The following is a 27,218-nucleotide window of genomic DNA, read 5'->3' as shown; positions in this document are numbered from 1 at the left end:
GGGGAGGGGAGTGTGATTGAGGCAGAAGGGGCATCAGCCCAAGAGTGGGTGGCACTAGAAGTGCAGACAACAGAGCCACCTGGGTTATGCTGAGGGGTTTAGATGGCATTGTCAGTGCAGTGCGGCGAGCAGGGGAGGGCTGTAAACAAGTCAGTGTCATGAGTGATGCTTTTGAAAGCTCTCTGATTACCTATGAATTGCAGAAGGCAAGAGAGTGACAGTGAGTCCTGATAGAAGGCTACTGTGGTAGTCCAAGGCAGAGATGATGGTGGACGATATTGTCCCATGCCTCTGTCCCCGAGGAGCAGCACCACAAGCACAGTGTTGCTTTTCCTGACCTGGACGGCAGCTCTAGTAAACCCCTGCTTAGGGAGCCTGTTGACCTGTCAGAAGGGGAATTAAGTATGCTTCCCTTCCCTACAGGGACCAAGTGCTTGCAGGGGAAAATAGGGGCTGTGGTACCCTATTGTACCACAATGTAAGTTCAAGGGCAGCATGCTCAGTGGTCACATACTCTGATTCTGAAGTCAGGGATTTAGTCCAAATGCTTGCCTTTATGATCTCAGGAAAATTACTGAACTTAAAAAAAAAAAAACTATCAGTTTCTTTAGTAATAATGGGGATAATTGTATCTTCCTGAAAGAGCTAAATGTAAATATATGTAAAGTGCTTAGCTTACATACAAATTGGGCCTGGTGTGTTGGCTCACACTTGTAATCCCAGCACTTTGCGAGACTGCAGCGGGAGGATCACTTGAGCCCAGGAGTTCAAGACCAGCCTGGGCAACATAGTGAGATCCCATCTCTCAGAAAAAAGAAAAGTGCTTAGCCTAGCACGTCATGTATAATGAACACTTAGTAAGTGGCACCTATTATTAAAAACAAAAAGAACAAAGAGTTGAATGTATAATGATGAATGGGTGCTTTTAAAACTCTCCTAATGAAAACTAGTTCTGGAACGTATCTCAGTGCTGTGAATATTAGACCTGTTTATAGACCTGCTTAAAGATCTTCAGCAGTCATAACTATTCAAGTTTCTCAACCTGGCAAAGCTATAATTCCACAAAGAGCAAAAGTATTTCACTCCACAGATATTAAGATTTATAAGAACACTGGGCATTTACGGACAGTCAACTAAAAAGAAAGCCTCTTTCTACTTTGTGTCATAAAGAACAATAAATCTAACTAAAGAGCAAAACCTTTCTATTTCATTGAAATAGTAACATATTTCCAATATTGTGGAAACAAGTAAACCAAACTATTTACAGTGGCTATGTAAGGATAGAATGATTAAGGCTGACTTCATCTTATTTTCTAAAATGTCTGTAATATGTACAAATGACTCTTACAGTGAAAAATACTATAAATTGTTATTAAACTAAATTAGTATAAGAAGAAATTCCATTTTATCATCATCTTAGAAATAGGAATAAAATTATTTCATTTATTTTATTTCATTTATTATTATTATTATTATTATTAATATTTGAGACAGGGTCTTGCTCTGTCTCCCAAGCTGCAGTGCAGTCGATCATAGCTCCTGCAACTTTCAACTCCTGGGATTATGCAATTCTCCTCCCTCAGGCTCTCAAGTCAGTTTCATGAGTGAAACTCTCAAGTAGGTGGGACTACCAGCACACACACCATTCCTAGCTAATTTCAAAAAAGTTTTTGTAAAGACAGGATGTTTTTAAGTTGTCCAGGCTGGACATTTATTTTTCATGACATTCAAATGGGCCTAAAATCTTCACATAAATGCAAATAGTAGAGGCTGGGCAGCTAAATCATGGATGGAGGGGAAAGACAATTTTAGGCTTATTTTCAGAACTGTTTTAAAATGTCAAAACCTCAGGTTGTGTTACAGGTTGGGATTCAGGATCCACGGTTTAAGAGGGTTTCACATGAAGAACTTGAAGAACAAGACTGTCTGTGGGGACCATGTGCACAGGCACTGTATGTGCAAAGGTCTGTGTCCTCAGAACTTTAGAATAGATGCATGCTCAAAGTAATCCTCCCATGCCCAGGATGGATGAAGCAAGACCTGTCTAACTAGTGAGGACACAAGCGCACACCCAGCTTCTCCACTAGCCTCAAGCTGAGAAGTCACGCCAACATTGTTTTACTCTCCTCCCATGTCCAGTTAGCTGCCAGGCCCAGGAGACTTCATCTCCTTGTTATCTCATGATATCTCTGTGCAGGTATCTTCATTCCTATAGCTGCCACCTTTCTTAGTCCTCTTTCCCTCACTTTGGGGTCACTGTAGTGGGCTCCCTGCAGGGCTGGGTCTAGTGGCCCCTCACAAGACACCCTCCGTACTGGAGGTTGAATAATGGCTCTAAAACACCAATCTAATTATTCATTCTCCCCACCATGTTCTGGCCTCCACATATACCTTTCCACCTTGAGTTAGTCTGTTCATAGCTCTCCTCTGTCTAGACTATTCTCCTCTCTTTCTTCTGGCTAACTCCAGCAAATCTTTCAAAATAGGGGCCCAACCCACTTCTCTCAGTGCATGTCTTCACAATCTTCCCATTCAGATTTCAGAACCCTCCTCTGTTCTCAAATCAACCCATGCAGACCAGTCTTCTGGGTGTGTTATGCTGTATTGCCATGGCCAATTCATGTCATCAACCAACGGGCTACCAGGCATAAGCAACGTGGGTGCAGGGACTCTGTCCTTCTCCACTGTGCATCTCCATTGCATGCGCCATTCTTGCACATGGCACTTGGCACGGTTCTGATGACTGACTTTATAAATATCAACTCATAACAGCACACAATTGTTAGAAGAATGTGCAAGCATTTATTCAACAAATGGGTACTGAATATCTAGCAGGTGCCAGGCACAATTTTAGGTGTTTGGGACTCAGAAGCGAATGAAACACCCAAACTTCGTATCTCAGTGAGTTTGGAACCTGTCAAGGCAAATGAATGATAAACAGATAGGCAGGCATATAATATAATGTGAGGCAGTGACAGGAGGTATAAAGAAAAATAAAGCTTGACAAAGGGATGAAATATGACAGAGGGGTCATTTTGGAGGAGATGATCAGGCCAGGCAGTCTGAGCAGAGGCTTGAGCAAAGTGAGCAGAGAGCCCCGTGGATTTGTGTGTGTATGTGTGTGTGTGTGTTGGGGGCGGGAATGAGGTGTCAGGCAGATGAAACAGCAAGTGCAAAGGCCCTGGGGCAAGAACAAACTCAGCCTGTAAAGGGCATAGCAAAGAGGCCAGGGTGCTGGAATGCAGGGTATGGGGCGCTATGCAATAGGCTATGAGATGCAAGGCGCTATGGGTTAGGCCAGATAGTCTTTCAGGCATGCTGAGGCCTTTGGAGTTGATTCAAAGTGAGATGGGAATTCACTGGCAGGTGCCAAGCATGATGGGAGATGATTCAACTTATCTTTTATGGGATCTATGGACTATGAGGGGCATCACTGGAAGCAGGGAGACCAGTAAGGACAGTGGTCCTGATAGTGATGATGGTGACTTGGACTCCCCAACCATGGCAGGGAGAGGTGGGCAGACTCTGCATGCATTCTGCAAGTGGAGCAGACAGGATTTGCTGATGGTTGACTATAAAGGATATGAAGACCAGATGATTCCAAGGCTTTTGACCAACTGGTAAACTGATGATTTTATTTGTTGAGGGAGGAATGGCTTGAGAGTAAGGTTGGAAACGAAATGTTCTGTTTTAAACCTTTAAGTTGGACTTGCCAGCAGGACGTAGTTTTGCCTTCTATGAAATGGAGATAATAATGTTTATTTACAAATTTTAATGAGAATAAAATGTGATCACTTTCTTTGATGTTATATAGATGGAAGTTCTCCTTTTTTTTTCTTTCTTTTTTAGAGACAAGGTCTCCCTCTGTCACCGAGGCTGGAGTGCAGTGGCATGATCAAGGTTAGGCCCACTGCAGCCTTAAACTCCTGGGCTCAACCCCACCTCAGTCACCTGAGTAGCTGGGACTACGGACACATAACACACCACCATGCCCAACGAATTTTTTAATTTTTAGGAAATGGGGTCTTGTTATGTTGCCCAAGCTGGTCTAGAACTTCTGGCTTAAGCGATACCCCTGGTTAGGCTTCCCCAGTCAGTGGGATTATAGGTGTGAGCCACCACAGCAGGCTTAGAAGGTCCATTTTATTCACATTCAAGCTAGGGGTAGAGTTCCCTTTAAAAGAACACAAACAAAACTCCATGTTATTAGCTAAATATTGCTGCACTGTACAAGGGTCTCTCTTATCAAGAAATGACATCAGTAGCAGACCCATTCTCTATATTTATTTATTTAACATTTATACAGAACTTACTATGCACCATGCCTTATTCTCAGGACTTTGTAAATGTTAATGAATCCAATCCTCTAAAACCCCTTGTGGTATGTACCATTATTACCCACCCATTTCACAGATGAAACTATGCCGCAGAGAAGTGATTTGCTCATGGTCCTACAGCTAATAAATGGCAGAGCCAGAAGTCAACGCCAGTGGCTCTGGCTGTGCTCTGACCACTACTGCACATCCTCAGATCCCTGAGAGCCTGGCCTTCTCTGACATGTGACAAGTCTGTGATGTATCCAGTCCCTTGGGTCCGACACCACTGCCTGCTCCTGTGCCCAGATAGGCGTTCCTGCCTTGGTTCTTACAAAACCCCTGCTCAAAAGAAGCCTGTTAGTGTTGAGGGCAACACACCCTTTGTCTCTCAGTCCTCCCCAGGCTGCTGCCAGCCACCCAGCACCGTGTCCTTTGTGCGTTTCTTCTAATGCCCTAGGTCAGCCTCCACTCTGCATTGCCACACACAGCTTTTTTGATATCCTGCTCTCTCCACGCGCGCCCCGCCTCACTGCCAGTTGTTACAAGTTGTTTTAAACGCTTGCAAGTATCACGTTTTCCACTCGTGATGCGGCAGACCATGTGCTACATTGAGCCCAGTGCTGAAGACAGGAGATGAACATGACCTGACCTTCAGCTAGAAGACGTGCCTTTCAATTTTTAGTCCCCGCTCCCGGCACCAAATGAGTGCGAAGCAGGCATTCGATGAATATGCATTCATTTATTTAGCAAATGTTTATTGAGGGCCTACTACATACAGGCAGGCAGTGTGCCAGATGCCAAGGATATGGTGGAAAACCAGACAGACGCAGAGTCCCCACGGCTCCAGAGGTGCGGGGCCAGCCTTGGCCAGTTCCCCTCAGTCCCCCCTCGAGGGCCTGACAAGGGTGCAGGGGGGTGGAGGTGGGGGCAAGCTGGGAGAAGTAAAGGCTGCTGGAAGTGGCGATGGCAACAGGAGCCGAAGCAAGAAGCGGGCGTGGCATCTGGCCAGGGCGACATATCCGTCTCGAAACCTAGACACGAGACGCACGCGCCGCAGCGGCCTCGGAGACCCCTGCGCCGCTGCGGCAGCCCAGACCACAGCCTCTACGCGGCGGCGGGCACGGGCCTAGGGGCAGGGGAGGTGGGAGGCAGATGGGAGCCCGCCAAGACTGGACTGTCTGGGAAGAAGGCGGCTGAACCGTGCGTGCGCGGCCGGAGCGGGGGCGCGCTATTGGAGCAGGCTAGCTTGGAAGGGGACCGGAGAAGTCTGCGGTTCCATGCCCAGACTCTGGGGCCTGGATTCCAATCGCAGGCCTGTTGCTTACATATGTCACCTTGCGCAAGTCCCTTAGCCTTCACTGGGACTCATTTACATCACTGGTAAAATGGGTTTCCAATAACCTTAGGTTGCTGCGAGGACTAAAAGGGACAATGCCTGGAAAGGCTTCAGTATGATGCTCAGCACGCAGGTAACGCTCCGGGGACCGAGGTTGTTAATACCAGCTGTTCGCAGCTCGCCGGGTCCCCTCACTGCCCCCAGGCCAAGGCGCCCACTGCTCTCTTCCAAGGGACAGGCGACTAACCTATTGGGGCGCGCCCTGCCTAGATAGATTTATTTGCTTGCTTGGGGCGGGGTTTGGAGTGAAGCAGGGAGGAGAAGAAGATGGTGAGGGCAAAGAAAGGGAAGAAGCGGAGGGGCAGGAGGCGAGCGAGGCGGGGCCGGGGAGGAGCCGGGCTGGGCTCCCAGGGCCCAGGCGCAGCGCGCACCCGGAGCTGGCGGCGGCGGGGGCGGGGGCGGCGCGCGGCGGCCAATGGCGCGCGGCGCTGCGGTGAGGGCGGTGCAGGAACACCGGCCGCTGACAGCCAAACTCGCCAACTCCGCCCTCGTCCCCGCGGGATCCCGGAGCCTGAGCCGGCCTGGGGCCGAGGCCGCCCGAGCCGCGAGGCGAGCGAACATGGCAGCAAAATGAGGAGGCTGGCGCCGGGTCGTGGCAGCCGCTGCAGCGCTGCAGCTTGAGATCCCCGTCCGGCGCGCTCCGGGCCGCATCCTTAGCCGGCCTCCTGGCGGTCGCGGGATTATTTCATTCCGAGCGGAGGGCGAGGGATAAAGGAGACTCCCCAGCGGAGCGGGTCCGTGCCTAGACTCTGGGGCAGGGTGTAGACGTTTGTGTGTGCGATTCGCCGGCTGCGCAAACGACGCGGGAGAGAGACGGTCCCGGGCTGCGGCGGCGCGGCCGCGGGGATGAGCCGGCCATGGAGCGGCCTTGGAGGGGCGCACGCAGCGGACTGGCGCTGCCGCCGCCGCCGGAACGCCGCCTGAGCCGGGGCTCCAGGGGGCTTCGAAGCCTCCGGCGCCCTGGGGGGGTCCCTGTCGCCGACTCCGGGAAGGACGCAAGCCCCGCGTGGCGGACACTGCCGCAGTCACCGTACTGAGGCGCCCCGAGCTTGCTCCGCCTGCAGCTCGGTGCGCGCTGGGCACCCGGGCGCCTTGCCCGGTGCACGGCGGCTGGCGCACAGCGGCTAGATTGGCTGCAGGAGCCGGGTGCAGGACTAGCTGGAGGTGGGTGTGTGCGCGTGTTGGACTGGAGATCCGAGTAGAAGCAGAACCAGGCGGCTCTGAGCAGCCATGCTTCCCGGGGTGGGCGTGTTCGGCACCAGCCTCACGGCCCGTGTCATCATCCCGCTGCTAAAAGACGAGGGCTTCGCGGTGAAGGCGCTGTGGGGCCGCACGCAGGAAGAAGCGGAGGAGCTGGCCAAGGAGATGAGTGTCCCCTTCTACACTAGCCGCATTGATGAGGTGCTGCTACATCAGGACGTGGACTTGGTGTGCATTAACCTGCCGCCGCCTCTCACCAGACAGATCGCTGTCAAAACCCTAGGTGAGCGACCCCTACCCTGCATCCTCCGTCCCACACCCGCCCTTTAACCTTCTCTGGGTTCCTTCCCCGCTGCCTTTCCCTTTCCGTGTCCCAGAAGCTTACCCTGCATCTACGCTGCCCCAGGGATCTGAGATCCCAGATCCGACTCAGAGCTCCCTCCTTCCTCGTCCCGGGCCTTCCCCACCTTTGCACTTCCCTCCTGCCTCCTGGCACCACCTGGACGCGCTTCCCCACGTGTGTGGCTGGCAGGCTGGAGGAGGAGTGTGTTCCGGGGATCCGAACTAGGAAGATCAGATGCCGATATCAGGGGATGGGGTGCTCCGCAAGAAGAGGAAAGTTAGTCCTCAGCTGTGTGTGTCGTGTACGTGTGTGTGTGTGTGTGTGTGTGTGTGTGTGTGTGTGTGCGCGCGCGCGCGCGCGCGCCTGGGAGACGCGAGTGCGCGCCCAGAAACGCCTGAATAAAGGGCCGCACACGTGTCTCGGGTTTTCTTGGGTTCGACAGAGGACCTGCCTTTCAGCAACTGTGGCACCCTGTTGGGGTCGTTTGTTTCTTTCTGCTGTGAGTTAGTTTAGCGTGACATTGGAGGTGTGACCATCGGCTGGAATTATTTCGTCTGCGCTGGAGGCAAGGATGATGGGAGTAGTTGGATGGGGGTGATGATTTAGAATGTTTTCAGAGGCATTATAGGTTAGTAAAGACTGATTTGATAAAACCAGGGGTTTTAACTTTTGACTGCAGCCTTCCGGGAAATGTCTTCTGCCACAGTTTGGAGTAATCGATTTTAAATTTTTACGGGGATGGGCGCAGTAGCTCCAGAGGCATGGACGCTTTGCATCAGAAAAGGCCCTCCCTAATCGCCTTCAGGAATAGTTTCTGAAGGCACAGTGTTGACCCGCGGGGGCCAGAGAAGAGTTCAGGGTGCCTCACCATCTGGTCCCTGCTCCCCTCAACTCCCAGGCAGTCTGAACAATCTCTGAGCACAGAGTAGCAACCTCTCAGCCCATGCTCAGGGGAAAGAGAAGGGCATGTTTTGTTCATCATCAGTTCTTACATATAACCTAAAACAATCCCAGGAAGCTTGCTTGATCTTACAATTCCAAGAAAATTAGCAGCTCACCTTTGAAAGCTGAAGTTTCTATTGGTGAGGAAAACACAAAGCTTATAACAAGAACAAAGCTTATAACCAGATGAAGCGAATAGTAGAACAGATTAAAAGGGAGGAACTGCCAAGGAACAGAGACCATCCAGAAACCAACCGAAAGTTATGTAGTCTTGGAAAGACTGTTTTATTTTTTAAAAATAGGTGTGGATTCAGGGTGGGTGAAATATATATATGTGTTTTAATTCTGCCTTCGAAGAGCTCTGAACAGAATGTAGAAACTCTCCATAGAAAGGAATTTTTATCAGGCCATTTGGCTGTTGACTCAGATGCGACATCTGATAGAATTCCTAAGGAGGCTGCTCACATTGTCAGTTTTAATTGTCAGTTAATTTTATTAAGTGTCTGCCCTTTGTGGCCTGTTTCTTTGGCCTTGAACTGAATGCCATTGAGTCTGGCCAATATTTATTTTCTGTTTGATGGAACATGTGTATTGGGTGGATAACTCCCTTGTTTACATTGGCTCTTTGCATATTAAATATTTTATAACCATCTTGTGGTATAATTCTATTAGTGCAGTTTGTACAAAACTGGTCCCTCATGAGCCCTGGGTATACTGGAGAGCTTAGGACTGGTCATATCTGAAAGACCATGTTGTAACTTCGTTTCTCCACCATAGAGATGGTGGTTCCTGTCCTGGGTACAGACCCACAGAGCAAACCTAGAGCAGGAGGGTGGCGATTTGGGGAACAAGGATGACCTTGTTTTCTGGCTGTCTCTGGGAAGTTGGCCATGAAAGTATCTGGGGGCTTTGGTTTCAAGAGATGTGACACAAATTAGACATTTCTGGATACTTCTTCTGTTCTTATTTTTCAAATATCCCTGTGACTTTTCTTTAATTAACAAGACATGTCTGTTATCTCTTCAAAGCCAATGATAAGAGGCATAATAGACCTAGTTTAATAATGGTGATGACAGAATAGGGTTTTGTTCATGTTTTTAGGGTAGGTTTTGAGCTTCTTTCTTCTTTCTTTTTTTAACTCCTTCTTTTGCAGGCTGCCCCTGCGAGTGCACACAGTGGGGTGGTCGTCTTCGTTTGCTTTACAGTCACTATTGAAGGTTCAACACATACTACACAGGAAGTGAAAAACCCCAAACAGTTATCAGGCTGGTCTGGCTGTTGGGAGTGTATAGATATAAGTGTTTGCCTGGAATTGAAACTAGCTACTCTGACTTGTCCTGGTAAATTGTCCTTTTAGCAAAGTCCTGGACTTTGGCTTGCTTGCCCAGTGATGGAGACAGGTCTGTGACCCTTGATCCACACTGATAACTGGTCACAGGCCTGTCAAAGTAAGGGGCTGGTCTAGGGACCACAGTGAATAGAAACTTAAGATCAATTGAATCACACACATCCTCCTTTAATTTATTATTATTATTATTATTATACTTTAAGTTCTGGGGTACATGTGCACAACGTGCAGGTTTATAACATATGTATACTTGTGCCATGTTGGTGTGCTGCACCTATCAACTCATCAGCACCCATGTCATTTACATCAGGTATAACTCCCAATGCCATCCCTCTCCCCTCCCCCCTCCCCATAATAGGCACCGGTGTGTGATGTTCCCCTTCCCGAGTCCAGGTGATCTCATTGTTCAATTCCCACCTATGAGTGAGAACATGTGGTGTTTGGTTTTCTGTTCTTGTGATAGTTTGCTGAGAATGATGGTTTCCAGCTGCATCCATGTCCCTACAAAGGACACAAACTCATCCTTTTTTATGGCTGCATAGTATTCCATGGTGTATGTGTGCCATATTTTCTTAATGCAGTCTGTCACTGATGGACATTTGGGTTGATTCCAAGTCTTTGCTATTGTGAATAGTGCTGCAATAAACATAGGTATGCATGTGTCTTTATAGCAGCATGATTTATAATCCTTTGGGTATATACCCAGTAATGGGATGGCTGGGTCATATGGTATTTCTAGTTCTAGGTCCTTGAGGAATGGCCATACTGTTTTCCACAATGGTTGAACTAGTTTACAATCCCACCAACAGTGTAAAAGTGTTCCTATTTCTCCACATCCTCTCCAGCACCTGTTGTTTCCTGACTTTTTAATGATTGCCATTCTAATTGGTGTGAGATGGTATCTCATTGTTGTTTTGATTTGCATTTCTCTGATGGCCAGTGATGACGAGCATTTTTTCATGTGTCTGTTGGCTGTATGAATGTCTTCTTTTGAGAAATGTCTGTTCATATCCTTTGCCCACTTTTTGATGGGGTTGTTTTTGTCTTGTACATTTGCTTGAGTTCTTTGTAGGTTCTGGATATTAGCCCTTTGTCAGATGAGTAGATTGCAAAATTTTTCTCCCATTCTGTAGGTTGCCTGTTCACTCTGATGGTAGTTTCTTTTGCTGTGCAGAAGCTCTTTAGTTTAATTAGATCCCATTTGTCAATTTTGGCTTTTGTTGCCATTGCTTTTGGTGTTTTAGACATGAAGTCCTTGCCCATGCGTATGTCCTGAATGGTATTACCTAGGTTTTCTTCTAGGGTTTTTGTGGTATTAGGTCTAACATTTAAGTCTCTAATCCATCTTGAATTAATTTTCGTATAAGGAGTAGGGAAAGGATCCAGTTTCAGCTTTCTACTTATGGCTAGCCAATTTTCCCACCACCATTTATTAAATAGGGAATCCTTTCCCCATTTCTTGTTTTTCTCAGGTTTGTCAAAGATCAGATGGCTGTAGATGTATGGTGTTATTTCTGAGGGCTCTGTTCTGTTCCATTGGTCTATATCTCTGTTTTGGTACCAGTACCATGCTGTTTTGGTTACTGTAGCCTTGCAGTGTAGTTTGAAGTCAGGTAGCGTGATGCCTCCAGCTTTGTTCTTTTGACTTAGGATTGTCTTGGCAATGCGGGCTCTTTTTTGGTTCCATATGAACTTTAAAGCAGTTTTTTCCAATTCTGTGAAGAAAGTCATTGGTAGCTTGATGGGGATGGCATTGAATCTATAAATTACCTTGGGCAGTATGGCCATTTTCACAATATTGATTCTTCCTATCCATGAGCATGGTATGTTCTTCCATTTGTTTGTGTCCTCTTTTATTTCACTGAGCAGTGGTTTGTAGTTCTCCTTGAAGAGGTCCTTTATATCCCTTGTAAGTTGGATTCCTAAGTATTTTATTCTCTTTGAAGCAATTGTGAATGGAATTTCATTCATGATTTCGCTCTCTGTTTGTCTGTTACTGCTGTATAAGAATTTTTGCATGTTAATTTTATATCCTGAGACTTTGCTGAAGTTGCTTATCAGCTTAAGGAGATTTTGGGCTGAGACGATGGGGTTTTCTGAATATACAATCATGTCATCTGCAAAGAGGGACAATTTGACTTCTTCTTTTCCTAAGTGAATACCCTTTATTTCTTTCTCTTGCCTGATTGCCCTAGCCAGAACTTCCAACACTATGTTGAATAGGAGTGGTGAGAGAGGGCATCCCTGTCTTGTGCCACTTTTCAAAGGGAATGCTTCCAGTTTTTGCCCTTTCAGTATGATATTGGCTGTGGGTTTGTCATAAATAGCTCTTATTATTTGGAGATACGTTCCATCAATACCGAATTTATTGAGAGATTTTAGCATGAAGGGCTGTTGAATTTCGTCAAAGGCTTTTTCTGCATCTATTGAGATAATCATGTGGTTTTTGTCTTTGGTTCTCTTTATATGCTGGATTACGTTTATTGATTTGCATATGTTGAACCAACCTTGCATCCCCTGGATGAAGCCCACTTGATCATCCTCCTTTAATTTTTAAAAATTTCCTCGAAATCCCTACCTTAGTGAATGAGGCATTCCTCTGTTACAGAGACATTTCTACCAAGTGTCTACACTGTCCAAGGCTGCCTCTTATTAAGTACATACTGTGTGCCAGGCAGCATGATAAGTGCTGCGTATAAAGCATTTCATTTCATGACTAAAATAATCCTCTAAGATAGATATTAACTCCATTTCACAAATGAAGCAACTGAGATTCAGAGACCTGAGTCACATTGCTCCTGGCTAGAGATTTGAACCCAGCACTCTACCTCCCCCTGAGTCATTTCTTCCTCTTCCATCAGCTGTACCTGTTCCTCTGCCATAGATCATGGCAGCCCAGGTGAGACTGTTGGAGTTGTCCTTTGTTCCTTTTTCATGCCAGTTCTGGAATCGGTTCCCAAACCTGGTTGATGCCATCTGAAACTCTCTGTGTCTGTTCCCCATAGAAGTCAGGTCCTTACGTAGTTTCTGAATTAGGTTCCAGTCCACCCCACCCAACCCTGCCTCTAGCCACTATCCACACTGCTGCCAGGTATGCTGGAGTGCTAGAGACCTGGTCGTATCATTGTTTCCTGTTTCAGGAAAAGCCCCAGCTGATTGGCATGACATGCCCAGCCTCACGTCCTGGTGGCCATTCCCGAACCCAAGGGCTTCAGCGAGCCCCCACACTGCTGGGGCTTCCTTGAAGGGGCCCTGTTGGTGCACATATCCGGGTCTCTGTCAGGAACGCCCCTGTCCCTTGAGGTCTTCTTCCATGTTTGGCCTTCAATACTCAGTCCAAGTGTTACTGCTTCCTCTCCCTGAAACCCGTCACCCTACATACCCTTCTGTCGTCTCTACACTGTGTGCCGCCATCTTGCCTAGCACCTATTTTAAGGCATTCATTTAACATTTAAATTTTATTTAGTTATTTTGAATTGGCTATATATTCATGCGGTACAAATTTCAAATGCTATAAAGTACACATGGAAGACCTTATGTCCCCCAGTCCCTGTCTTCGGACAGGAGGCAATCGTTATTACCAGTTGTTTATGTCTCCCATTCAAGGCCATATATATATGTCTATATAATGTATAATATATACATATATTTTACATATACACAAATACATGAAACTCTGAATGTGAAAGTATTATTGTTCCTATTTTTGGCTACCTAGTATTTCATTGTATGGATACATCAAAGTTTATTTAAGCAGTTCCCTGTTACTCAACATTCAGGTTGTTTCCAATTTTTGCTTATACAACCATGTAATGAATAATCTTGAGCATATGTCATTTTGCACACATGCCAGCCTGTTTGTGGGATAGATGTGTAAACTGCTGGTCAGAGAATACATGCTGATTACATTTAACAAAGATATTGCCTCATTAACTGGCACCTAAAATGACACTGTATTTTTTGTCAATTTCCTTGTTGCCTCTCCCAGCAAGCGTCCTGATGGTTAGGATACAGACAAGGCAAAGAAGCCTCACTCACCTTTGTGTCCCCAGCAGCGCGGGGCTCCAGGCCAGCACAGGCCCAAGCCAACCTGCCTGGGTCCAGTCTTGTTTCTTATGCAGTCTACTCTGTACAATGGGGAAAGTGAGCACATGTGCACGTGTGTGTGTGTGTGTGTCTAAGGTGTCACTCTCCACTTTCAGTGGCTCCCATAGCACCTGAAATAACATCCAAGCTCCTTGCCATGACTTTCTTGGCCTGAAATGGCCCTGCCTTGTCCATCTCTTCCACTTCTTGGATGGCTTCACACATTCCTGGACTCTCTCTATTCCGGCCACCTGGCCTCTTTTCTGTTCCTCAGATGCCAATCTCTTTCCTGACTCTTGGCCTTTGCACCAGCTCATCCCTTTGCCCAGAAGGTTCTTGCCTCACTTTTTGGAATGGCTAGCTCATTTTCACTTTCAGGTCTCAGCTTACATGTTACTTTGGGCAAGAGGCCTTTCTGGATCCTCCCCTCCCAATTAAAAGGTTCTCCCCCAACCTCAGTCCTGCCTCTGTCATCCTCTTTCTCTTCCTGGTAACACTCTTCACGGTGTGTGATGATCTCTTTCATTTGCTTGGTTGTTTTCTTGCTTGCTGTTTGTTTCCCCAGCTAGAATGTGCATTATTGGAAGGTAGGACCCTTGTCTGCTTGGTTCATCAGGGTACCCTTATCTCCCTTAGACAGTGCCAGACACTTAGTCACCTAGAAGACACACTATAAATATTTATTGAATGACAAATGAATACATTTTCATTGAATACATGTATGCCTGGCAGAAGGCAAAAGGTTCTAAATAGAATGTGTCAATTAACACATAGTATTCTTTTTTTTTTTATTTTTTATTTTTTTTATTTTTTTAAAATTTATTATTATTATACTGTAAGTTGTAGGGTACATGTGCATAACGTGCAGGTTTGTTACATATGTATACTTGTGCCTTGTTGGTGTGCTGCACCCATCAACTCGTCATTTACATCAGGTATAACTCCCAATGCAATCCCTCCCCCCGCCCCCCTCCCCATGATAGGCCCCGGTGTGTGATGTTCCCCTTCCCGAGTCCAAGTGATCTCATTGTTCAGTTCCCACCTATGAGTGAGAACATGCGGTGTTTGGTTTTCTGTTCTTGTGATAGTTTGCTAAGAATGATGGATTCCAGCTAACACATAGTATTCTTATCCTCCTGTATGCAGTAGCTGAATGCCTCTCAAACTTTCAGATGTGGTTGCATCACCTGGGGATCTTATCAAAAACCAGATTCCAGGTCAGGCACAGTGGCTTACGCCTATAATCCCAGCACTTCGGGAGACCAGGGCAGGAGGATTGCTTGAGCTCTCGAGATCAGCCTGGGCAACATAGTGAGATCCTGTCTCTAGCCAGGCATGATGGTGCATGCCTGTAGTCCCAACTACTTGGGAGACTGAGGTGGGAGGATCACTTGAGGCCTGGAGGTCAAGGCTGCAGTGAGCCGAGATCATACCACTACACTCCAGTCTGGGTGACAGAGTAAGAACCTGTCTCAAAATAAAATAAAAAACAGATTCCTGGGTGGGACCTGAGATTCAGAATTTCTATCCAGCCCTCAGGCAGTGTGGATGCTGGAAGAGTCAGACACTAGAGATGAGATAGCTCTCTGCCTTTGGGAACAGAAGACATCCCCTGCTGTGAGTAATTAACCTGTCAGGGGAACTGTGCTGAAATGCCTGTTGCCTTGTGTGGAATGTGATGACATCTGTTTTCATGATCCCTGTATTTGGAGACAGCAGTGCAGACTTCTTGGTGAAACTTCTCCATGGGAGTGCAAGGCTCCTTTGGGATGGTGAGTAAGGCCATAGGTTTTCCTTGAGCTTTGATCTTGCTGCACACTGATCTTGTCACAACTTGTTTGGCATCATCAGCTGAGGACCTGGAGCAATTGGCCCTTTTCTGTCCTTCTTCATGGTGTCAGCAGTTGCTTCATGTTGAGGAGGGCTGCTAGAAACAGAGGTGAGGGAGTGAAGAGGAAATGGGGTTGAGAGAGGACTTTGCAAGCCAGCATTGCCACACCAGTAGAAATAAGGCTGCAGATAATGCTCACAATGTACTTGACAGCAGCCATTCTGACATCCTAGCAAACCCTGCATTTCCAGTTCTTGCTTGAGATCTCTTCTGGATCTATTCCTGTCTCCACACTGTGTGAAAAAGGTGATTGCCTATTTCTCTTTGGGTTCCTGCCCCTGAGCACTGAGTGAAATGATTTTTGGTCTATCAATTTGTTGTAGAGCCGAGGAAGCCCTTGGGCATTACGTAAATGAAAGAAATTACTCTATTTATCGTTAGGAGAAGTCAAGCCTCACCAATTTCATTTCATCTAACTGAAATTAGGTGCAGTTGAACGATTATTTTGTTGATGATATCTGGCTTTGATAATGTGCAATTCTGCAGAAGTTTCCATTGGAGTGAGAAGAAGCTAAATGAAGAAGCCATTTTGATATCTTCATTTTGATACCTTAAACTGGGGAAGAAGAAGAACAACAAAAAGTGGAAGTCAATAGCATGTTTTAAGGTTTCACCAAGAATGAAATATACAGGCACTTAATTATATATTTGATTCAGGGCAATCATAGCCCAGTAAAGAGCATCATTATATAAGATGTTGTGCTTCATAACACTCATCAATGAAAGGAAAGGTTGACGGGTTACTACTGTGTGACTTTGGGAGTCATACCCATCCTTCCTGAGCCTCAGTTTTCTTACCAATAACACACAGCTAATACTATCATATAGGGTTGGTGTGACAACAAAAATGAGAGGGAAAATATAGGGACCTACCCTGTGGCTGCCCTCAGCTATCTGCATCAAGCTCAATAAACAGTAGTTTTTACTTTGCCCTGATGCAATGAGTTCTTTTTTTTAAAAAATTAAATTTTTAAGTGAGTAGTTCTTTAGCCTCTTCCAAATGGTGCTTTTGAAGATTTTTTAAAACTATTTTTTGAAGAGATGATTCCTTCCTGCAAGACTCAGAGAATGTATTTATTTTTTTTGTAAAGGGACGGTACCTAAGCCAAGCTTCAGGTGTCATATTTGCTGTGAATCCAATACTTGCTTCACAGCTATGTGATCACTCAAAGGTACTGATGGGGTTACCAAGAGCTCACCATGCTGCTGTGAAGATTTACTATCCCTTGCAGTGTGGGTGCTTAGGGGGGTCCCACATGACGCAGGCACAGGGCTGCAGCAGGGGCTTTAGTAGACACCTGGAAAACAGAAATCCTCTGAATTTTATTCTGCTTCTCTCCGTGTGTCTGCTTCCTCATCCACCCCTCTCTACACCAGCCTGCTCTGCTTCACAGGCTCATGTGGTGGGTGAAAAATTGTCCACACGCACTCCCAAATATGAACATGACAGGTTCAACCACCTGAAAGGTGCAGCCCTGCCCCCGCACCCAGCTCTCCCTGCTTGTACCAGATGCTTTCTCCCGGCTCAGTCTTTCCTGTGGTTACCCACAGTGTGGGGGATACATCACCAAATGCTGCTGAGACCACCCTGCTGGAGGGGTGGAGGGATTGTTAAGAGCAGTCATTCTGATCTGGGCTGCACTCTCCAAAAAAAAGTGCTGATTCGAAGAATATAGATGGTGGAAGTTATTACAAATGTAGACTTTTCAGCCGGGCCTGGTGGCTCACACCTGTAATCTCAGCACTTTGGGAGGCTGAGGTGAGTGGATCATTTGAGGTCAGGAGTTCGAGACCAGCCTGGCCAACATGGTGAAGCCCCATCTCTACTAAAAATACAAAAATTAGCAGGGGGTGGTGGCGTGCACCTGTAATCCTAGCTACTCGGGGGGCTGAGACAGGAGAATCACTTGAACCCGGAGGTGGAGGCTGCAGTGAGCCAAGATTGCACCATTGCACTCCAGCCTGGGCAACAAGAACGAAAAAAACTCCTTCTCAAAACAAAACAACAAACAAAAAAACAAATATAGACATTTCTTGATTGTGTAGGTAGGTGTTTTTGTTTGTTTGTTTGTTTGTTTTTGTTTTTGTTTCTGTTTGTTTTTTAGATAGATTCTCACTCTGTTGCCCAGGCTGGAGTGCAGTGGTGCCATCCCAGCTCACTACAACTTCCACCTTCCAGGTTCAAGCGATTCCTGTGCCTCAGTCTCCCAAATTGCTGGGACTACAGGCATGTGCCACCACGCCTGGCTAATTTTTGTATTTTTGATAGAGATGGGGTCACCATGTTGGCCAGGCTGGTCTCGAACTCCTGGCCTCAAGTGATCCACCCACTTCGACCTATCAAAGTGTTGGGATTATAGGATTGAGCCACCACACCTGGCCTGATCATGTAGGTTTTTTTATCTGCTTTGTGAATTACACACTTGGAATTTCACTGCTTTGATAATAACCATAGCAAAAAAGAAATAATAGATGTGATGATCTATTAATACCAACATTGTTATTATTATTAAATTATTAAATTTAAGACATATATATTTTGAAGAGTGTGATGGCAGAGTAGATAAACATGACCAACTGCATGGAGTTCTATGGTCTTGGTAGGTTTGCAGACCTTTACCAAGAGCCTCTTGGATAGCATGTGCAGCAGGTCGCAAGAGTGCCATGAGACATAGTCGCTTTCTGCTCAAGTACTGTCTTAAGGGCTTGAAGGAGCCAGGAGTCAGGAAAAGATTGAGGGAGATGGATTTCTGCCTTCAGACTGCCTTTTTACTGGAAACTGCAACATCAACTCTTCCCTGGGTCTCCAGCCTGCCTGTCTGCCTGCCTGTCCCGCACCTTTTAGACTTGCCAGCCCCACAATTATGTGAGCCAATTCCTTAAAACAAATCTATCTATATATGCGCACGCACACACACACACACACACACACACACACACACACACACACACACCCCCACCCACCCTATTGGTTCTATTTCTCTGGAGAACCCCCGACTAATACAGATTTTGCCTGGATCAAGGCCATCTGGCTAGGCAAGCTGAGAGAGGAGACACCTGGAAGACGCGTCAGTGGAGAAACTGCTCTGGTTAGTTCAGCTGGTGGGTGTGGGGCCCTAGGAGAGCAGCAGGCCTCTGAGCACTTGTCCTCAAAGCAGGAGACCTGGAAAGCCAGCGTTCGTTCTTTTGGGTTCACACTTGAGCTAAGGAGAATGTTGGGAAAGAGGCTGTCACACCGCTGAGAGCCACAGTGACACTTCACCCTGAGCAATTCTATACCCGCCTACAGTTCTTTGATTCTAGGGTTTGGGCGAGTCTGGGATGCCTTGGGGTTTAGACTTTCCTTGAGAATTGTTAATATCCTACAGTGGAGAATTAAAAAGTGCAGAAAAATAACTTTACATTAAAATGTTATGATTTAAAGAAATTTTCCAGTCTCTAATTTTAATAGCCCTCAGAGTATTAAGATGCTTCTTTGATTAATGTCCTTAAACTGAAACTATAAATTTCTCCAAAATTTTTAAAGCTCCAATTAAGTTGGTTTGTAGTTTTAACACTACGTTTTTAAAAATAGCTTTATTGAACTATATATACCACAAAATTCTCCATTCTTTTTATTTCGCAAGATTTACCCATTGTAAGTGATTCCATTACTTTTAGTACATTTATATATTTAGAACATTTTCAACACACTAAAACGTTTCCTCATGCCAATTTGTAATCAGTCCTCACTCCCACTTCTGTCTGGCTCCAGGTAACTACTAATCTACTTTCTGTCTCTGTAGCTTCCCTTTCCTAGAACTTTCAATTAAATGGAATCATGAAGTATGGAGTCATTTGTGCTTGAGTTCCTTCACTTAGCATAATGTTGTTGATGTTCAGCCATGTTGTTGCACGGATAAGAAGTTCATTTATCTTTATTGCTGGGTGATATTCCATTGTGTGGACATACCACATTTTGTTTATCCATTCACCATCTGATGGATGTTTGTATTGTTTCCAGTATTTAGTGATTGCTAATAATGCTGCTGTGAGCATTTGCATATAAGTCTTTTGTGGAGCCATGTTTTCATTTCTCTTGATTAAATACCTGGGATTGAAATTGCTCAGTTGTATGGTGTGTATATATTTAACTTTTTAAGAAACTACCAAACTGTTTTCCAGAGCAGTGGCACCGTATTACATTCCCACCAGCAGCGTAGGAGAGTTCTAATTTTCTGATATCATCAGCAACACTTGGTATGGTCAGTCTTTTTTTTTGAGACAGTTTCACTCCATTGCCCAGGTTGGAGTACAGGGGCATGATCTCGGCTCCCTGCAACCTCTGTCTCCTGGGTTCAAGTGATTCTCCTGCCTCAGCCTCCCAAGTAGCTGGGATGACAGGTGTGTGCCACCATGCCCAGCTAATTTTTGTATTATTATTATTATTATTGAGACAGAGTCTTCCACCATCACCCAGGCTAGAGTGCAATCATGCGATCTTGGCTTACTGCAGCTTTCACCTCCAGGGTTCAAGCAATTCTCCTGCCTCAGCCTCCTGAGTAGCTGAGATTACAGGTGCCTGCCACCAAACTCGGCTGATTTTTTTTTTTTTTTTTTGTATTTTTAGTAGAGATGAGGTTTCACCATGTTGGTCAGGCTGGTCTCGAACTCCTGACCTCGTGATCTGCCTGCCTTGGCCTCCCAAAGTGCTGGTATTACAGGCATGAGCCACTGCACCCGGCCTAATTTTTGTATTTTTAGTAGAGATGGGGTTTCGCCATGTCAGCCAGGCTGGTCTCGAACTCCTGACCTGAAGTGATCTACCCACCTCGGCCTCCCAAACTGCTGGGATTACAAGTGTGAGCCACTATGCCCAGCCTTGTCAGTCTTTTTTATCATAGCCATTATAGTTGGTATGTAGAAGTATCTTGTTAGGACTTTGATTTGCATTTTGTTAATAACAATTAATGATGTTGAACAGCTTTTCATGTGTTTATTAGACAGTCACATTTTTCTTTGATAAAATGACTGTTCAAATCTAATACCCATTTTTAAATAGGGTTGTTTGTCATTTATTGATTTGTAAGCATTGGTTTTGTGATTTTCTGATTTTGTTGAGGTAGCAGATTTCACTTGGGGAAGGGGTAGAGTTTTTTTTTTTTTTTTTTTTGGTTTTCATATACTTCCTCTTATTTTTGATTTTGGAACTAGTACAGCGGAACTACTTCTCCAACCCAAGTAAAATTCGTTTTGCCAAGTATTCATTGAAATGGTTCATGGAGTAGAAGAGCAAGACTACCAGGTGAGGGGGTGCTCATGCCTGGGACTCTGGAGTTGCCCTGGGCTGTGAGAATGCACTGAACCCTCTGCCAGGGGCGTTTCCAACTTGAAGATTGTCTTCCAGTAGGGTTTTCTAGCCACCTATTCTGCCCAGTGTCTGGAGAGTAGTTTTTTTTTCATTTATTTTTAGTTAGTAAATGCCTTTTGAATCCCTGTAGCAGTATGTTAGCTGTGGTGAGAAATGCCGTATCAAGTAAGACATAGTCTTTGTCCTTGAAAGAAGAGTGCACAGGCAAACACATAGCAATGCAAAGAGATACATGACTTAGTGCAGAGTGAATGGTTATACTGCAATGCCAGGAAGAGTTTGCTGGAGGCAGTTGAGTAATCCCTCAAAAATCATTATTGGATTAAGGGTCAGTCACCTGGGTAGGCTTCCCAGTGCCAGTCTACAAAAGGCACTAAGGCAAAGGGAAAAAAATTTTATTATTTTTTCCCAAGATGGAGTTTTGCTCTTGTCACCCAGGCCGGAGTGCAGTGGTGCGATCTTGGCTCACCGCAACTTCCGCCTCCCAGGTTCAAGTGATTCTCCTGCCTCAGCCTCCCGAGTAGCTGGAATTACAGGCATATACCACCACACCTAGCTAATTTTGTATTTTTAGTAGAGACGGGATTTCTCCATGTTGGTCAGGCTGGTCTTGAACTCTCGACCTCAGTGATCCACCCACCTCGGCCTCCCAAAGTGCTGGGATTACAGGTGTGAGTCACCGCGCCTGCCTGCAGAAAATGTTTTAACAGGATCCCCCTCATAAAAAGTATTTGTGTTTGAATGAGACACTTGCAGCACAACGGCCTGGAAGGGGCTTCCTCTAAGAGCTGGTGAATTATTGCTTCCAGTTTACTGCTGCACATTTGTTTTGTTGAGTGGGGAACATGAACTTGACGTCAGAGATAAAATGAGTGGGGCCAGTGAGTGGGGCCCCACTCATCCCGGGTGCCCTTCCCCTCTTTGGTGGGTTACTGAGAAGGTGGCACTACAGAGAGTGATGCTGCCTGAAAGCTGAGGAAAGGGGCGTTCTGAGAGCTGGAAGGGTCCCGGAAGACCTCTTGGAAAAAGTGGGTTGGTCTTCAGCTGGGCCCAGAAGATGGGGTAGGATTTAAATAATTGAAAAGGAAGACATGGGAGGCTCTGTGATGTAAAGTCCTCCTCAAGGAACCACTGGTTCTGCAAGATAAACTGTGTGGCTTGAGTTGACCTCCTAGGGCAAAGTTAGAATGGTTTAAGAATGTCTGAAATTCTACAAATACTTTTCTTCATCAGCAGTAAGTGTCAGTTGCATCTTTCCCTTCATATCTCAAGTGGTGACAGCCACAAATGACAGAGCTCTGGGGTCAGTCAAGGCAAACAGCTTGCTGGAGTGTTGGAAAGGACCCCGTTGAGAGGAGCCCAAATGGCCGCCTTAGAGGGCATGGGAAGAACTGCAAAAGTTGATTCAGCTAGTAATGCTGTCAAGACAGCTCTGTGTGTGATGGAGTCGGGGCATGCTATGGTAAACAGAGTCAGCTGAGGAGCGGATGCCTTGAAGGGTGCCCAGCCCCTGGTTTGGTGCTTACATCTGATGGTGGTGGGAGCACATGTTCTCTTGTTATATAACTGAGCCCTGATGGTGCAAGAGTCAGGGCTGGCTGCAGCTATAATTTACTAGATGAGCAAGGATGCAATAATCTCCTTGGAGAAGGACATTTGCGTATGACATGTGGACATGCCTCTCCCATCTTTCATGGTGGGAGAGGCTACAAACTCTGGATTTGGGTCACTGGTGTTTCAGATCCCTTTCTCACCTCCCTTTCTCCTCCATTTCTCACCTCTCAGCGTTCAGAGGTGAGAGCTCATGGACATGATGATTGTGAGGCTCTCTCAGAGTAGTCTGCCATCTTGGGAGATGATTTGAGGGGGAGGCCACAGTGGTGGAATGAATAGTTAACTCTTGACTTGGGACCCAGAAGTCAGACAACAGAGCCTTGCGAAGTTACTGCTCTGGCTAGACTTTTAAAAGATCCCTAGATGTGACAACAATTGTCTGTCTACATTTTTTTTCTATTTCAAAAGGAAAAATTCCTTGACTAATTTGATGTCATTGTGGTGAAAGTAAAGTCATGCTCCTTAAGGATTTTTTTGGTCAATGGAAAAGGTAGTTTGAAGAGGCTGTCCCATCAGACTACAGAAAGCTGGAGGCATGCAGAAATGGGTGTATGGGCACAATCCTTGGCTGGCCATGTGCTATGTGGCTGTGGGCTCCTCTCTTAACTTTTTGAAGCCCCAGTTTCTTTATCTGTATAATTGGGATAACGGAAGTACCCATCTCAGAAGGTTGTTGACCTAAACAGGGCTTTGTTTAAAATGAGGACTCAATAAATATGAGAATCCTGTTTGATCAGAACTTATTATGGTGAACGACTGTCCATTTATGTTTTTCCTTGAACAAAGATTTATTGAGTGTGAGCTACATACCAGAGATGCTCTCTGGGTCTGTGCTATGCAGTACGGTAGCCATTAGCCACATGTGGCTGCTTAAATTTACATAAAACTAAATAAAATGAAAAATGCAGTTTTGATGTGGTTTGGCTGTGTCCCCGCTAAAATCTCAACTTGAATTGTATCTCCCAGAATTCCCATGTGTTGTGGGAGGGATCCAGAGGGAGGTACTTGAATCATGGGGGCTGGTCTTTCCTGTACTATTCTGGTGATGGTGAATAAGTCTCACAAGATCTGATGGGTTTATCAGGGGTTTCCACTTTTGTGTCTTCATCATTTTCTCTTGCCGCCACCATGTAAGAAGTGCTTTTCACCTCCCGCCATGATTCTGAGGCCTCCCCAGCCATGTGGAACTGTAAATCCAATTAAACCTCTTTTTCTTCCCAGTCTTGGGTATGTCTTTATCAGCAGCTTGAAAACAGACTAATACAGTTTCCTCAGTTGTCCTAGCCACATTTCAAGCACTCAAAGGCTACGTGTGGCTGACTGGTAGCTACCATATTGGACCATGCAACATAGAACATTTCCATCATTGCAGAAAGTTCTACTGGACAGCACTAATGGATATAGCAATGGGCAAATCAGTCACTTATGTGAGATCCAAACATGGATTTTTGAGGAACCCCAACTTGTGGGTGTGTTTCATTTTCTCCTGGGAATGTGTTGATAGCCTCCACATTGGGCTATGGACGTTTCAAAACTAATTAGTAGAGGTTTAACAAGGTCTGGGTGCTGCTTTCTGGATTTATTGGTAAGGACTCTATTATTAATGAGAAGAAGATGTGCTGTGGGAAGTTTCCTAAATTCTTTATTAGACACAGGGACTGAGCAACGAGATAAATGACAGTGCCCCTCCCTGCTCCACCTGCCTCCCCTCAGGTTTATTACAGGACTTTAGGTAGCAGATGGCACGGACCTGGGGTCCGTGGGGTGATTCCAGGGCAGGAATTCTGCCTTTGCTCACAGGTAGCGTCTTCCTTAACCCTCTCAGCCATCCTCTGGGGGAGGTAAGAAAGACATTTTCCCTCCTCAAAGCACCAAGAAGCAAAGGGTCTTAGTAGATGGCCCAGGAAGGTGGTGAGGGGAAGGAAATAGATGCCAGGCCTCTTTGCCCTGCAGGAACCTTGGAGAACACCTGGCAGCTAGCTCCTGAGGACCTGGGCCAGGGCGAGGAATTTTGACTTCAGAGTAAGGTGCTTTCTGCCCTACTGCCAACATGCTGTGCGCTTTCATGGGCAATGGGCTTTCCGACTTTCTTCCTCCTCTCTCCACTCCCTTGTCCTTTCCTTCAGCCGAGGGGAGAGGCTACATAAATAGGAAAGCATGAAACCTCAACTGATACATACTTACTGTTTTGCTAATTATTATTGCTTTTTTTTTTTTTTCCTTCTAGTCCCATTAATGTTGTGAAAGCCACATCCATCTGTGTGAGCAATCTTTAGGGAATTGGGACTGCTAGGTTCCAGCTTGTGGGGCTTGGAGGGAGAGGTGAGTGTGCATTTGTGAGGGTGTGAGTGCACACACACTACAGTGTGCTGCCCACAGAATGTCTCTTGACTGTAGTCAAGGGCAAAGTGATGATTTTAGAGTACTTGTTATTTAAATGTGTCCCTGGCAGACTCTTCTCATCTCCCACATGAATATGAATAATCAAAAGTGGGTGGTGGAAAATGAGATGTGTTCCTCTTCTCTGTCTCTTCTCCCTTTCCAACAGAACCGGGACATCAGAGGAAGAAAATCAGCAGGCAGAACAATATTGGGGGAAAAACAATGCCACGTGGTTCTGTTCAGCTGAGCTTCTGCTCCCTCCAGCACCCCCACATGGGACGTTTGTTTACCCCCATGATGCTGCTCTTGGAGAGTCCCAGGGGACAGGTTTAAGCCCTTGGGGATGCAGCCTGTCTAACTTAATATGCACAGCCGTTCACATCCAGGGCACAGAGGCAGCCTGGCTTTCCCCGAAGGCCCACGGGGACCACAATGCTGCATTTGTCTGTGGAACTGAGATTTAGCTGCAGGTTCTTGCCTGAATGCAGCGGGCCTCCAGCCACAGCCTGCCGGCATGGAGGATTCCAGGAGGGATGTGCTCCATGAGCCGGCATTTGCTCTTCTTTCCAGTCCCCAGACCCAGCCAAGATTATAGATAGATGTGCTCATCACATGCAGGTGCTGGGGAAGCCAGTGGGACATCACTGGCTACATCCACCAATGGGATTTTCCAACTTCAGTGTTTATCGGTTTTTCAAACAAATTCATCATCTGTATTCCTCACCCATTTACTGAATGGCTACAATATGTAAGGCAATATTCTCTATCATGGGGAGTTAGAAAAGGTCAAATGCATATAAGATATGACATGTACTCTGAGATAACTCATAATCTATCCAGAACCTACTCATCACATTTGGAAAGGGAAGAGAAACTAGCATTCTGTGGAGTACTTACTATGTGCCAGATCTGGAGTGAGGCATAGTACGAGTGTTACTCATTTACATCTCATGGCCAACCTCCAATGTGGACATTTAGCATCTCCATCTTACAAGTGAGAAATTTCACTGTAGAGAGATTAGATATCACATGTCATTGATTCTGTGACATGTATTATTTTCACATTTGAACACCTGAAATATAGATATGTCTAAAAGGGCTTTTCTTTCTTGGTAGTAAGATAGCTGTAGGTCTTTGCAGTGGTGTCTTAGATTCTGTGAAATATGATATTTTGGCAAGTGTACACAGCTAAGAGCAAGTGGAATCAGAATTCAACTTAAGTTTGCCTGACTCCAAAGCTTGTGTGTTTTCCAGTATCACGTGGTGCAGTATCAATGGTCTGTATGAACAAAGGCCATATCATTTTTATTGACAAAGTATAAAAAGGGGGAAATGGTGACTGAACTGGAACTTGCATCATCTAATTCCATAACTGAGGAGACAATAGCCTGGGGACTGCATGTATCCTACAGGATATTAAAAAATTGAGAAAATGTTATTTCATAATCTTTACTTCTCTATTGATTATAACTTATTTTTGGGAAACAGGATAGTCACAACAAGGCATTAGAGTGGCATCCAACAGCTTTTTTTTTTTTTTTTGAAATGGAGTTTCACTCTTGTTGCCCATGCAATGGCACAATCTCAGCTCACTGCAACCGCCACCTCCTGGGTTCAAGCGATTCTCCTGCCTCAGCCTCCAGCTGGGATTACAGGCGTGTGCCACCATGCCCAGCTAATTTTTGTATTTTTAGTAGAGATGAGGTTTCACCATGTTGGCCAGGCTAGTCTTGAACTGCTGACATCAGGTGATCCACCTGCCTCAGCCTCCCAGAATGCTGGGATTACAGGCGTGAGCCACTGCACTTGGCCTATAACTTATTTTTGAAGAGGCCAAAATAAATGGCAAACTGTCGTATGGATAAGATATGAAAGGCGAGTGTGATGTATTCCTCCATCTGTTCTGCTGTGCTCCAGGCTAAGTGTGGTGCTGTTACCAACAGGGATTATTTAGGGGATGTGACCAGTGGCCTCTTTACTGTCCTGGAGGGGCTTGATAGGAGACACAGGCCGACTCCCTCTCCTACATAACTGAGTTCTGGGAGAAGTCGCCAAGAGCAGGCGCCTGTGTGTTTATTATTGTCACAGTGCCCTGTGGCCAGCACTTGCAGAGAAGAAGCAAGGTCTGTTGAATTCCATGGATGACCTGGATTCAGAAAGCAGTGGCAAGGGCTCCATAGAGGGGTAAATAGGCAATCCTGCTGCTGGCTTTCACACACCACAGGCTTGATCTGCTTGGCTCCCACAAACTTAAACACATTTGGTTCCATAATGGGCTTTGACTAAGTCATTTTCCCGAGCAGCTGATGTGAAAAGCAGAGAAGTGGAAGGGAGATTGGTTAGGGGCCTT

At 45.9% G+C, this 27,218-nt stretch overlaps 1 protein-coding gene across 3 annotated transcripts in view; it reads left to right on the top strand.

Moving 5' to 3' along the window:
- Positions 1-6,162: 6,162 nt before the first annotated feature.
- The window catches only part of GFOD1 (glucose-fructose oxidoreductase domain containing 1), a 127,590-nt gene continuing 106,534 nt past the window's right edge, over positions 6,163-27,218 (top strand). The window contains exons 1-2 of one of the 3 annotated variants that reach the window (XM_025382261.1): positions 6,898-7,195; positions 25,035-26,343. In XM_025382261.1, the coding sequence (XP_025238046.1) occupies positions 6,943-7,195; positions 25,035-25,201 (420 nt within the window). In that variant the 5' untranslated portion in view covers positions 6,898-6,942 and the 3' untranslated portion in view covers positions 25,202-26,343. Of the gene's footprint in view, positions 7,196-7,647; positions 7,821-25,034; positions 26,344-27,218 lie in introns of those variants that run through there. The other 2 variants (XM_025382258.1, XM_025382260.1) reach the window with 2 other exon arrangements.

Source organism: Theropithecus gelada, chromosome 4 (genome assembly GCF_003255815.1).
Source record: "Theropithecus gelada isolate Dixy chromosome 4, Tgel_1.0, whole genome shotgun sequence".
Taxonomy (NCBI): domain Eukaryota; kingdom Metazoa; phylum Chordata; class Mammalia; order Primates; family Cercopithecidae; genus Theropithecus; species Theropithecus gelada.
This window is presented reverse-complemented; position numbering and strand designations above follow the sequence as displayed.